The sequence below is a fragment of the Lonchura striata genome, chromosome Z (assembly GCF_050655825.1).
Source record: "Lonchura striata isolate lonStrDom1 chromosome Z, ASM5065582v1, whole genome shotgun sequence".
NCBI classification, from domain to species: domain Eukaryota; kingdom Metazoa; phylum Chordata; class Aves; order Passeriformes; family Estrildidae; genus Lonchura; species Lonchura striata.
Window position 1 is genome coordinate 84,970,997 of NC_140740.1, and position 14,646 is coordinate 84,985,642.

The following is a 14,646-nucleotide window of genomic DNA, read 5'->3' on the forward strand; positions in this document are numbered from 1 at the left end:
GGTGTTATCTGTGCAGAGGGGAGGAATTAGTGTGTTAACCTCAGCAGCTTTACTGCCCTTCTGCAGCTGGCTCAAAAGTGTATTTGATACGGTCCACTCCAAGCTGCAACCATAAACTCCCACAGCAGAAACAGGCAAGACCTTATCTAACCTTTTCTCCAAGCTTTTTCTTGTTTGAAGTTCCTGGACAGACATTCTGATGTGTTTTAGGGTTTGCTGAAAGGGAAATAAACAAAGCCACACCTAGCTACACTGGCCAGCTTGACTGAGTAGCAGGGCAGTGGTGCAGGCCCCACCTCAGCTGCAGCCCCTGTGCCCCTCCCCACCCATCCCAACAAATTCCTTGTTCTTTTGTGGAGGCAGGAAGGTGGAAGGGGACACCGCACTGCTCAGCCACCTTGGTACACCCTCATCCCCAGCAGAGTTCAAGGATTCAGGGGTTACACAAGCCTTGTACTTACTGGCACTGCAGGAACGCACACACACCACGGCCCGTGACAATCCAGGCTGAAACGTCTTCAGCTTGCACTGTTGGTGTCACGGCTCTGGAAGGTTTTAGGCTGAAGAACACAGTCCTGCCTCAGCCCCAATTACTGCCTGCTACATGTGGCACAGTAATTTACAAAACTGCAGCTGTATTTTATTATACCCTGAGTGTTTAGAGCACATCCTAAGGACACCTGTCCTTACTTCACTTCTCTGATGTACATGTGAGATGCTCTCATCCCCTCAGCCACACTCGAGTTTGACATCAAGAGCACAAACAGCATTTTCAGCAGAGACCAGTTTTAAATCTTTTATTCAGAATTACTCTTGGAACCTCTTTCCACACTCTACTTACAGGTCAAGTCGACGTGCAATGGTGATGCAGAAAGCACTGATCTGCTGCAGGCCATCAAGAAAAACTTCATAACAAGCATGGTTTTATTGGAAATAAATCGTGCTAACAACTGATCCTTAACAGGTACAAAATATTAAACTGATAAGAAAAAAGAAAAGAAAGATTGGGGCACTATTAAGACCAACATGTGAACTCAGGACTGCGTGAAATATCATACAAAAAAGGCAATAAGGAACAGTAATGCAGCATTAAAGGTAGGTATACAGGGCAGACAAAAATTACAAAACATCCTGTTTCAATATATTTCATCCATGTACTTGGTTCAAATACTGTAACAGTACTGGAAGGCAAAAAGCACCAGACATCCAACTAAAGAGGTAAGAAAAAAGGAACATAAAATTAGCAAAAAAAGTAAGATCTGGTCATTAGGGAAGAAATAATCTCAAATACAGTTACTTAACAGAAATGCAACACTCAAAAAGCTGTTATTTCAGCATACATAGACAATATCATTATTCCAGCTCTATGGAAATGACTTGGTTTTCCTAGTCTGTAACCTCTTCCATATACAGTACTGCTGAGGTTATCCCCAGGTGTGTGTGGGCAGACACTGCATACACACTAACAAAGCAGCACAGTCATTAGAGGAATAAAACAGGGGAAAGTTGTTCCCTTTGAAGTAGAAAAGCAACAATCAGGAGGCCAGGAAATGTGGGGCAAAGCATCATTAAGCCCTGAACACACAATTCAAAATTAGGTGGGGACACTGTGCAGCTATGGCTTCTATTTCCTAAAAAGCCAAGCCTCCCTCACAGTCCACATGGAATACAGCAAGTGCTGAAGAGGCATAAACCATAATCAGGAAATTCTAGAAAACATTCCTGCACTGGAGAAACTCTTTCATATTTATTCTTCTTACAGCTACCACAGAATGCAGCTGTGCATTCAGCTGTATGCTGGGAGTTTTTGGTGGTGGCAAGGTGTCCCAGTTGTAATACGGCAGCACAGAAGACTGTGTGATGCAGGGTTTGCATAGATAGTCTGTCCCCTTCCTAGCTCAAAAAACAAAAAAAGAAAGAGGTCACAGCTTAGGCTCTTGTTGCATTTATGAACGTGAATCTAGGCAAAAAACCCCCAACAACTCCATTTATAGTGGCTTCCACTATGTCCCCTTAATGGGGGATGTGGGGAACAAGACATAAAACACGTCATGGCTATTTCAAAGCTTCATTCTCTTAATGAAGTTTATTACAGGCCCCAGTGAAAATATTACAAATTCACTAATTCCTACACTTTTGCACTTTTTTCTAACTGCTGTCCTAGAGCGAGTAAGTGCTTTTCTTTATCAAAAAAAACCCAAAAAAACAAACTCATTTGTTTTTACATTATTGCTGTGTTTTACAACAAAATTAAAAAGCACTTATGGAATCCACACAACAGAAAGTCAGTATCCCCAGAACAAACAAAAAGCTTGAACACGTATTCTCAAAAGGGCCTTTTCTACACCAGCTATTCAACGAGCAGGAGAAAGAAAAAAAACCCAACCAAAAGTCATCCAATCGCTTCTCTTCCGAGCATCAGCGAAATTCACCCCACTCTCCCAGGAGGCAAATCCATTCAATAAATATCAGCGTGAGCTCCGAGGTGCTGGAATTCCGGGGTGGGGGGAAGGAGCAGCAGCAGCAGCTGTGTGCAATGCCTGCGGGGTCCCGTGCTGCCCCGAGGGTCAGTCCAGGGAGATGATGTCGGGCGCGCCGCCGCCGCTGCTGGTGATGACGCCGGCCTCGGCCCGGCCCGAGGAGCTAACGTGCGTGCTGCTCTCGTGGTGGCTGGTGGAGGTGATGATGCTGCCAGGCGTGCTGCTTGTTAAGGTTGAGGTGAGACTATCCAAAAACATAGGAGGACAGTACTGCTTGAAACAAACAACGAAGAGTGAAGAGACTAACTGCACGAGAGAAATGTATGCTCTGAAGATACATCTTCCCCACACAACAAGCACCAGACGTGTTCCAAGCGGGACCGCGGTGAGAACCGGAGTTCTGCAGATTGGTGACCAAGTGGGGATGGCAGCCATGAACCTCCTCCCTCAGCCTCCCCTTTTTGCTCTCCAGAATGGTTTGGGTTGGAAGAACCCTAAACCTTATCTCATTCCATCCCCTGCCATGGGTAGGGACACCTTCCACTACGCTAGGTTGCTCCAAGCCCTGTCCAACCTGGACAATTCCAAGGATGGGGCAGCCACAGCTGCTCTGTGCAGCCTATGCCCGGGCCTCAAATACACTCTGGGTATATTCAAGTTAGTGCTGAGTACATATTTACTTTAAAAAGGCAAACTGTCAGTAAAGAATGAGTTTCCAGGCCTGGGTTCATCATAGAAAGGCAAAACTGAATCCTGTTTAATGCATCTTCATTACCAGTTTTTGCTAGGTGCTCCTAGACTGTGGTTAGCTCTAAGCAAGTGAACTCCAAACACAGTTTGGATGACACCCTGATAATTACTGGAGCACAATGTCAAAAAAATCAGACTTGGAAATTAAACCGATAACAGATGAGAAACATACCTGTGAATCAACTGGGAATAGCGAAAGAACATCCAGACCTAGGAAGAAGAGAAGGATTATAAATAGTCAAGTCTCTCTTTTATTCACACACAACAAATTTAAGGATTTTTTTTTTTTGTGGTTGTAGAATAGATTTTGCAATTCATAGAGAGTTTCTAAATGGAATATACCACTGTGACACCACTCTCAACGACTACTTCAGGCAGCAGCAAAACGAATTATCTAGTACAAGTGGCTCTTTCTAATAATGAGGATGACATAATGATGTATTATTCACTGAATACTGCAGGGTGGTTCAATGTGGTTGCTTAGATGGAGGTTGCCATTTGGAGCTGTTGGTTCATTAATGCAAGTTTCACTGCATATTGTACCTGACTTGGCCAAACTGGGACATGAAGAGTGTCATCACATTAAAGATGCTGGAATGAAGTAAAGTCACAACATGCACAAGTCCAAAAACAAGCAGCAGGTCTCTTCCTCCACCCACGGGCAGCCAATAAGGAAACATTTCTAATATCATCCCCGTTTTGTGTCTAGACAAATAAAAGGAATGAAGAAGAGGAAACTACAAGTAGTTCAATGTATATCCTCTTAGAGCAGTCACAACTAGTGTCCATCTTAAACACCATTTGCGTGTAAGCACTTAGGGCAAGATGTTTAGAATTATGAAACCAATGAGAAATTACCACTTTTTTTTTTTTTTTCTAAATATTGGCCTTGTGTTTGCTATGTCAACAGAAAGAAATGATATACTCCCTCCCTCTCCCCTCACCTCCAAATCTCTTCTGGCCCGTGAAATCTCTCCTCCTCTTCTCTATTAAGAGAAAAATTTTGAAGGAGATTTTAAAGGTCAGTTGCATTTACAGAACTGACAGCTTCTTTTGTCTGTACAAGTTCTAGAACTTGGTTGGTAAGAGCTGAACAACAGTTTTAGACTTCTGTTCTCTCAGCTTATTCTCCCGTCCAATTTGGGAAGACTACTGATTTCTTAACAAGGGAGAAGTGGAGGGAGGGAGCAGTAAGGGAGCCAAAATGGACAGAGAAACAAGGGGAATGATATCCATCTCATTGCCAAACTGGTGCTGAAAGAAGAGGAAAAAACCCAGAGATGTTGCAGGGGAGGAATGGAGACAGGCAATGGAGCAGGGAAAGGGAAGTACAGGAGGCCAAAGTGACACCTGTCACCACAAGTCACCACTTCCTGGGCTCTGGGTTTGTTACAGCCGGCCAAGAGAACCCCCAGAGTCCCTATACACAGTGTTCTTTTCAAGGAGCCAGGATAGAAAACAATCAGTATCCCCACCTTTTGTCTGATATTTAGCAGCAGTGTTGAAGAATACATCATAGGCATTTAGGGTATGTCTAGGTAAAGAAAGTCAATAGAGGTCAGCTCACAGATTGTAGCTCACCTTAACCTTTTTCATACAGTCTAGACAGAGCACCACTACAATCAGCTAGCAGAGTAACTACACTGAGGGCTGGGATGAGTCAGCACCCTCACAGCTCTAGTAACTAAAACAAGCAACTACTCTCCTTCACATCTACAACACTTAACTACAGGATGTTTACACAAAGTCTGGCCAAGCACGGCAAGAGCAGTTTCTGGCTGCTGTGCTCACGTGCCAGTTTGTACCCCAAAAGCAGTGCTTTTCACATCACTGCTGCAAAATGCAATCTGAAAATGGGCAGACAGCCTACACTAGGCTTGTCTAGACATCACATCAGTGCCATACTGCATATAGACTTGTTCCATTAAAAAAAAAAGCCAAAACCAAAGAGTTAATAAATTCTTCCAATTTCTACCCACCCCATAAATTAATACTGCTGTCAGAACATACAGGAAAAACACCCAGCACCTACCTGGCAAGTCTGATGAAATACTGGATATTGGTGGGTGATGGAATGGTACTGGGTAGTCTGTTAATGAAGGAGGAATAGCAGCAGCATCGACCGTTGTCACGCTGGGCACTCTGGCAGTAGATGGCTGATACATGAGAACCCTGTTTCAGACAGCATGGGAAATTACAAACAACCTGGCTGTTAGTTGCACAAAGGAAACCACGCACTGCTGCGCACTCTCATTCACAAGTCACCGTGCAACAACACAACTACAGCGTGGCTACTCACTACACAGTACTCCACTCTAATTTCCTTTTTCATAACAGTCTTCACAATAACATGACCATATCTCGGCTCTCAACAGCAGCTGTGACATAAGAGCAAGTTGGCATTAAAACAAAGTACAGTGCTGGAGTCATTGGCAACAGTCAAAGACCAATGAGTGTCTGTGACCACCCAGAGGGATGTAAAGGTGACCAGAGCCAGGAGGAGAGTGTTCCATTTGATTTCTCCACAGAACTGCTGCTCAGTGCCCACCTATTACACCAAGGGCACAACTGGCCATTATCCTGCCCCACAGGATGACAGAGATTACACAGATGGGAATTAAATATAAGCCTGTTTTCACTCACAGCCTCCAGTTCAGCTCTCAAGAAGCATGTTACAACCCTTCTGCTTCCCCTCATGCTGCCTGATCTCTTGACAGCATTGTTACAAACACCGCCACAGGTGCCCAGGCACCAGCCACATGCATAAAACACATCATGACCTCCAAGCAGGTGGAAAAACACAGAATTCTGCTCCCAGATGCTCTGCATTGCTCTCTCCAGCCTTTAGTGTTATCCACTCATCTTCCTTCCCACACTCCTACCTGTTAATCTGCTTCTGATGTCAGAACCTTGGATTTCAGACCCTCACTTCTCAGGCACCTCTCATACTTCAGCCTACATTGTTGCTTCCTCTAAGAAGACACTCTCGTTTTCCCAAAGTCAGCATTCACACAGCACTGCTTAAAGAAGCTAAACCCCAAAAGCCTGGCTTTGATCTGAATTTGAAAGATGAAAATATGCCATATCCATACCCAAAAATCAAGGAAAATACATGGGTCATAGAGAGAAAAGAAGTCAGTCCTACAATTACAGTTGCAGGTACCCATTTCAAACATAGGAGCACAGAAGGAAGCCTTGGTGCCTTCTGAAACTTCATTAAGAGATCTATTTGTAGCTACACTTTCTTGTAAAAGTGAGGAAGAGTTTCTTGCAGAAGGACTCCTCCACAATCCTCACAAAAAAGCAACAGCATTGCAGTATCACTGCTCAAAGTGGTTGAAGATAACCAACTACTTGCTCACCAAGGACCACACAGACATTCCTGTGGACTAGAGACTCACCACACCTGCTCATTACTCCTGAAAGAGAAGGGGAACCTTCAAAACAGAAGGGGATTGGGTTGTTTATTATTATTATTTTAGTACAGGTCATAAGCCACTACACAGAGAGACACAGACACACACCTCATGCAGGCAGCAACACTAACTGATGGGCCACTACTAAAAGCTGAGCTTGGAGCAGTGAGTGCTGGTGAGCCTGACTAGTGGCCCTCCCTCCCTGCAGGTCTGGGGTGCCCCACGGGCCAAGAGCAGAAACGTGGGAGCCACAAGCAGCACCCCAGCTGAGGTGCAGAGATCAGGACAGACAGAAGGTGGCACAGCAGCAGAGAAGCTGGTCAGCCTGGTGCTGAAGTCAGGCCTGACTACAAAGATGGAGGAGTTACCAGAGGACTTGGGAATTCATTGGTTGTGCTAATCAAGGTGCAGGACTGACTGATGACCACAGCCAACAGCAGCATCCAAGACATTCCAGGGTTTAACAGAGAGACGGAGGAAAAGCTCATCTTGATTCAAAACAGCAAAGTGGCTTCCTTCCAAGACTGACAGGATGGATGAAACACACAACATAGTCTCATTCCCTGGGCACCAGAGCAGATTAGATAGAGGATATAGCAGACAGCAAGAGAAAAGCCTTTAAGATGACACTAACTCAGCAAGAGTGCATGAAGTTCCTCCACTTGGCATAATCTACTTTCTCACGAGAACACTGCCTACTAGCTTAGTCAGGTTCCTTTTCTATGGAGAAATGTCCCTGAAAACAGAGCAACAGTCAGCGCAAAAAACAAAGTTCTTTGTGAGGTAAAAATCTATTTAATAGATTTTCCCTGTACAAAGTTACTGCATCAATACAACCTTCTACAGGAGAGGCCTAGACATTCTCTTCAGCAAGTGCAGAGCTGGATTCCAATTACTCTACTGGATTACATTACTCTACAGATCAGTTCAGCTGAGACATTACAGAATAACAACTAACTTTAAAATTAACAAACCCTTTGGTTGGGCTCCCGTGTATTTCAGACATAAATATGCACTTCCTTTTGGCTGGTGGATCTTCTTCTTCATCAGAAGAGCTTTCTACTGTCAAATCGATAACATCAACCTTCTTGTTTACCTCACTGGCCACTGTCACGGAACATGGTTTGCTAACAACACTGGAACCTGAACAAGAAAATAAAACAACATTGTTCTCCAAAAGCTGGTTATATCAGCAGTTTCTATTTGCAAGAGAACCAGGAACCCAGATCCTGTACACTAGATCACCTTCCTGGCCATTACAAAAAATATTTTGCCCCAGTACCTGCTTTATGACTCTTCTGTGTCACATTGAGACTATCAAAGAACAAACTTTTGTTTTCACTTATCATTTTAAGGATGCAAACAAAAGCAGCTTTTCAGTTTCTTAACTGCTATTATAAAGAGCAAAGACAAAGATCAAAATGCACTCTTAGAGATACAACCCTTTCTTCTCTAGCTTAAATTACAAGAAGGTTAGTAGTAGTAAGCCCTCCACAAAAGAAACACCAACATCCACACACATTATCCAAGCTACAACTAAGTCTCCAAAACTTTGTGCTGGTTTGCAACCAGTACTCAGATGTACATACTTTCAATTTTGGTGCACTGTGGACTTGACACTTTCACAGCTTCTTTCTTTGGCCTCATGGGGCACCAGGAGCCATCCTCCTGGAATTTGATCTCATCCACATCAGAACATTCATTAAGGATTTCCATAAAGAGGCTGAAAAAATAAAGTTTCCTTTTTGATTCTAAGTGACATTTTATTCTAAGTGAAAAGGAGACACAGATAGAAAGATAATTATGATCACTTTCTACCCACTGTGTCTCCTCTCCCCCTAGTTCCTTCCTCTTTACCTGAAAGCCTGTAATTACAGCCTTTGCAGATATCAGAAAATAAGATAATCCCAACCCATCCACCATAACTCACTCCAACACTACTGCAATGCATGGATTTCCATACTGAAGCAGAATCCATCACCCCTTGAACCAAGTTAGACAACTGGTACGAGTTAGAAGTTACATTTTGAAGTTAACACCTTTTAGGGATAGAGACATGTAAAAGGAAGACCTGTCCTTTTATGTTGCATTTATATTTCCCCAGAGGAAATACACTGAGACTCAGGAATTTGATGATGCAGTTAGGAGATAAATGTACATAGCTCATTATGGGAAGAGAAACTAATGGAAATGGTTCGCCAGTCTGAAGTATTTTGACAAAAAATAGTATGAAATGGCTAAACCTCAAGTCACAAAAGTAGCTCCTGAGTACATAATGAAAAACTTTCTTACCCATCTAGTATGAGGCTCTCGTAAGCTGCCTTTTTGTCACAGACAGGGCAGATCCAGGTAGGCTTCTTTTCATTCATTTGAAGATAAAGAGCAGCATCAAAACATTGCAGGTGTGTGCAAGTCACAGCCCTGCATGGGATTGTCAGTCTCATTTTTCCCAGCTGAAGGAGATGCATTTAAAGGGTGTCAGAATAGAAGACAGAGAAACAGGTCTGAATGGTTAACAATGAATCCAGAGGCACCTGGTGAAACAACTCTTCCTGCTCACTACAGAAGTGTCTGGGGCTAAGGGTGCTCCAACTAAATCCACCCCATCACAGCACCCACACAGAGCTCTTAAAGGAAAAACTAAAACCCTGCTCCAAGGCTTCACCACACTGAAAACAGTCAGAAATACTTCTAATGAACCTGAAACAATGTTATTTGCAGGATTTCATTTTTCTTAAACAATCAACTGAAATACCCACTTCTATAATTTTCTTTTAATTCAGTATTTCAGGTGTTTTCCTGAGCTCCAGGTACTTATTATTAATCTCAGAATGACCATTTTCTTCCTGACAAGAGAACCCCCAAGGCAGCATTACCTTGTTATAAGGTGATCACCTGTTTTTCTGTTTGCTTCTGCATCTACAGTATAGGCAAAGCCACCAAGATGAGGAGATAAGAGGTTTTAATTATCATTCCATTCTTTAATTATTCTGTCAACCTGCCTGATTAGCCTCAGCACGTCAATATAGGAGATAAATCCTTCTACAGGCCTCACTGTACACAAGTAGCAGCTTGACTCAGTGCATCACAGCTGAGGCACCCACTGTCCTAAACCACAGCTAGGTTACTGCTGCTTCTCCCCACTATTTTATCTTAGCTTGCTAATAAAATATAAAACAAGTGAGGTTTCTAAAGCAAGGCCTTTGAAAAGCAGCCCAGTTCTGCAGTACAGATGAAAATATGAATATTACCCGGAAACTTCCAGCCATACTTACAGGACACATCAGAGACACCCGCAGACTGGTTGTGGCAATCTCACTGTCAGGATCTGCAGTTAGTTTTTCTTTAACTATTAAAATAAATTAAGAAGTTATACATAGAGGTCATTATTTCAAATGCTAACCTTGGTTCAGTAGTACATACACCTTTCTTTCAGCTATCTAAAAAAATTAATCTAGGAAACTAGTTCATATACAACAACAGTTTCATTACTTATCAGCAATGGGCAAACTGCATCACATTATCAGATGTTGTTTGACTGCAGATGCAGTAAAACCACACAGAGAAAACTCAACCCAACATGTCAAGAGATAAATAAACCATTGTGTGAGTGAGGTACAGGTGAAGAGAACTCAGGACATCTAGCTGCACCTCATAGCCCAGAATAGTAAGGGCTTGTGGCATTTCCAAAACCACATTTCAGCTGGGATCTCTGGGTATGCTCCCTAAAAATCCTCACTGAAAAAGAGTGTGATGCCTCACCAACAGCCCAGAGAACCTGTGAAATCCCAGGCATAGACTTTATTCTCAAAATATAGCAAATATCTTCTGTATTACCAATTCTAGTTTTAAAGAGCCAATAACCACCCTCCAAAAGTACAGACAGGCAAGTTAATTACTTACTTAGAGCTCTGGAATGATCAGGATTTCTGATACCTTTCATTTTTAACCTCTGCAAAAGCATAGCTGAGGTGAGCTGGCGAACCAGATACACAGACATGGAGTAATTCTACAAAAAGAAGAATTAAAGATTAAATGTTGATTTCTTATCATACTCTCGCTAGGACAATAGATGACTACACAACTTGTAGCATACAGTAAAAACAAAAATGTGACTTTTTGCTTAATCATTACGAAGAGCATTGACAGACAACTTCAATTCTGTGGAGGTCCAACATTCTGCCAGAATTCTCTGGCCAGTCAGTTCTAATTACCAAACTCCAGTTATGACTGAATTAAGAGGTAATTTCACAATCAAGAGACAATCCGAGCTCTTCTCCTGGAAAGATCATATGCAACACATTTCATACATGTGGTCTTTTAAGAATTTCTTACATTTTGTCTCCTTAATCTTCCCCTTTTTTCCAGTGTCAGTGGGGAGCTCAAAGAATCACTTGACAAAAGATAAATGGTCTTTATGGTATAAACAACAGATTCAGATGGCACAGAGCTGCCCCAATTTCTTTGCACCTTTTCTTTAGCTTGTTCTCTGCTTCTAAACCCAGCCTTGTTACACCATGTCCGTTCCACTGAGCCTGGCCCCATTCCCCAGCAATTTCTACTCCTCCCTAACTCACACCACTTGTCAGCTTCTTTTGTTCACTGTTCACTCCCTCTTCTAGGTCACTAATGAAAAGTCTGCAAGCCCCAGTGCTGCAGGATAATAATGGTTTCATATCCACGTAACAAGAACAACCTGCGACCTCTTATTTCCACTGCCTGCCAGCCATCTTCCTATGGCTCCTGCACTGCCTGGGTACTACACAGGAACTTCAAAAAACTCCTACAGCCCTGCTCATCCTTCACCACCTATAGGAAAACCAGCTCTTACCTAGAGCAGCATATAAAGCATTCTAATTGCACATGAAAGCACTAAGAAACCCAGATTTTTGTTTTTTTCCTTAAAGAATGGCCACTTGTTGCCTTACAGAGGATTCTACAGGCTCAGTCTGCCCAGCAGCAAGGGGTTTATGCCCCCTTGGCTCAGCAGCCCTCCAGTATCAGCCCAGTCCATGCCAACAAGCCCTTATGTGACACCTGGTCACTTTGAGGATGAAAATTCTGCAAATTCTGGCACCAGCACTAAACCACAGAACTCGCTTCACCTCTCAGGCCAAGTGGAGGATGTCCAAGCATTCCAAGTCATCTGCTTCCTTCAGAGTATATTTTGGCATACAGGGAGGAAAGCTAGCAGGCCTCAGCATAAGAGGCCAAGACCACACACAGGACTGGAGCCATTTTAAGATTCTGTGCTTTGACTGGGAAGCAATGGCTCAGATATTTATCTCCATCCCTGTTCTAGAAAATCCTCCTTTGATGTCAGTACTGACCCCTCATTTATTTTTTGAACATTATCTTTCAATCCAATTTCTTTCTAAAATTTTATTATAAATGCTTATACTGGAGTCTCTTCTAAATTTGTGGTATTTTTAGTCCAGAGAATTTGATTTTGAATTAAAACTCGTAGAGAAAACTACTTTGATAACTGCATCCAGAATTAACACAAACAGTCACAGATAAGGAATAAATAGTTCTTGACTTGACAGCAGCTGAAAGGGTGCTGCAACAGTTTTTTAAACCTAGGTTGAAGTAAAAAATTCCTTGCACTCTCCTTTTCTTTCCTTAATAAATCTACAAGGGCATTTACTATTCACACCACAAGAAGTTTGTTATTTTTGACATGCATTTCAGGCAAACTCTAAAAGCAGACTTTTGAATGTGAACCCTGTAAGAAAATCTTTCCATCTGTATGTAGATCCCACATGTGTTACTGAAAACTACCACACTTCTAGAGCAAACTTTGTTTCCTGGCACTGACAGTAAGTTCAGCCACCTAACAAAAAACATTTGCCAGCCACATCAGGCAGGAAGGGAGCGGGAATGCTCAAATAGCTTATTTAGATGACTTCCTACATCCTACAGAACATGCAGGTTACCTTTCCAATTTCAGAAGCCCAGGAGATGGAAATCTGGTTTGGCACTGCTGATGACAGCCTGACTAGAGATGTGATATTCAAGGGACGCCCAGGTCGCTTCTGTTCAATTCCATTTTTTGGTGGTGGAGCATATCCCTGTGGAAAAAAGGACAATGGATGTGTTACCCAGACTCCCCAGTGCACTGAAACTGCTGACATGTACTTGTTAGTTTTAAACAGCAGATCACCAAACTCAAACACAGTTATAAGGCATTTATTGTTTTAAAAGGGTTTTACAGAATGGCTGGAAAAGTGATAGAGAACACAGTTTGGGTTCTGGTAGTTCACTGGAAGAGTAAAAGGTCATGTGGAAGTTCTGTCCTCTTTCTCACCATGCCCTACTGGAACACAGTGAAACATCACAAGATCATAGCCTTAGTGACAAACAGAGTAAGTAATGAAGACTTAACTCAGTGTCTCAGACACTGAAAACACTTCACTGATTAAGAAACAATTATACCTTGCTCCAAGAGCTCCACATCCCCTCCGTGACTTCTTTGCCTCGTATCAACTACCTCTGGCCCCATTAGCAACAGGTGTCACCTGTTCTCTGCCAAGGCCCCTGAAGGACTGCACATGGAGTACCCATGGAGTGTATTTAAGAGATCATGGAATCAGAATGGTTTGGATTGGAAGTGACCTTAAAGATCATCCTGTTCCAACACCCTCGTCACGCAATAAGCCTGTGGCTTATTCCTCTCACCCTGCATCTGTCATGATGACAACAAGCCAGTCTGACAGAGCCACTCTGAGAATCTCTGCTCTGAGCTCACAGCCAGCCTGCAGCCACTCATCTCAAACTCATCCTGCACCTGAAGGATGCCAGCAAGATGCAGCTTGGCCTCTTGCACAGACCTTATTGATGCATTAAACAAAATTACCGAGAAAGGATATGCCGAGAAAAAAAATAAGTATTTCTTTAGCCAGAGAAATACACACACATTCACAACCTAGTGCTTGGTAAAGGAGTTACTTTGAAAGATGCTAAGTCTGGAAATAAAAACAATAATAATTTAAAAAAATATATAAACAGCCTCTTCTACTCACTAGCCCAGTATGCCACAAGGGCTTTATTCCAGAACACAGAGGCAGCAGATATATGGGAACTGGTGATAATTTCACATTTAAAATATATAATTATTTCAGAAGAGAGTGAATGCAAGCTCTCTTACATTTCACAATTTTTTCTTCCAGAGAGAGACTCTGCAGTGCACATGCTTTGTTTCAGTAAAGCTTTTAGTCTTTTCTTCCACAGAGCCTATTCTTGAGAACAGGTTCACCCTCATACTCCTACAACAATTTGGAACCTTCCCTTCCTGTCTTTTTAGAAGCATTCTGTTTGCCTCCCAACCAGCTTGGCCTGGCACTGTTTAGGCAGGCTGCCAACTCTAGTGACAAGAAACTGCCAATATTATTGAGGCCTTGAAGTCTTCCATGGTTCTTTAAAGAACCACACTACTCAAGGCAGGTATCATCTGCCACAGCAAGGAAATTCATCAGGAGAAAGCCTAACTGATCATTTATCTGGCTTTTCCCAGTGACACAGATGCAGTATACAAGGAAACATGTTAACATTAGCAGAACCTGGTACAGTATTGGCACACAGGCAGCATTTCTCCGAAGCTTCTGGTAAGGATTGCAAGGAAGGAGATGACCAAGAGTAATTTACAGACTTCTGCAGAGGCATGAACTGCCCTACCAGGCAAAGACAGAAGCTCACTTATGAACTGTGCAAGTGGGCAACAGAAGCTGGCATCACTGGTTAATTACCTAACACTACTGGAAATGGAAAACAGTGGTCTTTGAAGCAAAGAAGTTACCTTACACTTCCTGCAACAGAAAGAAGTGCCAGATGATGCAGAGAGAGACCAAATGAACAAAAAAAAAAAGTCTGCAGAAGCGCTTAGACTGAGACTCTATTTGTCATTCAGCTCACAGTGAATGAGGAGGAGAAGTTGCCAAGACAATAGTGATTTCTTCACTTTCCCACCTAAGGTTCAGCTGAACAGATTAAAAAATCATTTT

At 42.7% G+C, this 14,646-nt stretch overlaps 1 protein-coding gene across 10 annotated transcripts in view; it reads right to left on the reverse strand.

The window, feature by feature from the left end:
• Positions 1 to 782: 782 nt before the first annotated feature.
• The window catches only part of PIAS2 (protein inhibitor of activated STAT 2), a 32,279-nt gene continuing 18,415 nt past the window's right edge, over positions 783 to 14,646 (reverse strand). For 2 of the 10 annotated variants that reach the window (XM_085567373.1, XM_085567374.1), the window contains exons 6-14: positions 12,583 to 12,717; positions 10,550 to 10,655; positions 9,922 to 9,995; positions 8,939 to 9,099; positions 8,236 to 8,369; positions 7,621 to 7,789; positions 5,263 to 5,402; positions 3,403 to 3,440; positions 783 to 2,753 (exon numbers count right to left, since the gene is read on the reverse strand). In XM_085567373.1, coding sequence (XP_085423499.1) covers positions 2,568 to 2,753; positions 3,403 to 3,440; positions 5,263 to 5,402; positions 7,621 to 7,789; positions 8,236 to 8,369; positions 8,939 to 9,099; positions 9,922 to 9,995; positions 10,550 to 10,655; positions 12,583 to 12,717 — 1,143 coding nt within the window. In that variant the 3' untranslated portion in view covers positions 783 to 2,567. Of the gene's footprint in view, positions 2,754 to 3,402; positions 3,441 to 3,773; positions 3,936 to 4,705; positions 4,765 to 5,262; positions 5,403 to 7,418; positions 7,790 to 8,235; positions 8,370 to 8,938; positions 9,100 to 9,921; positions 9,996 to 10,549; positions 10,656 to 12,582; positions 12,718 to 14,646 lie in introns of those variants that run through there. The other 8 variants (XR_014951480.1, XR_014951481.1, XR_002465843.3 and 5 more) reach the window with 8 other exon arrangements.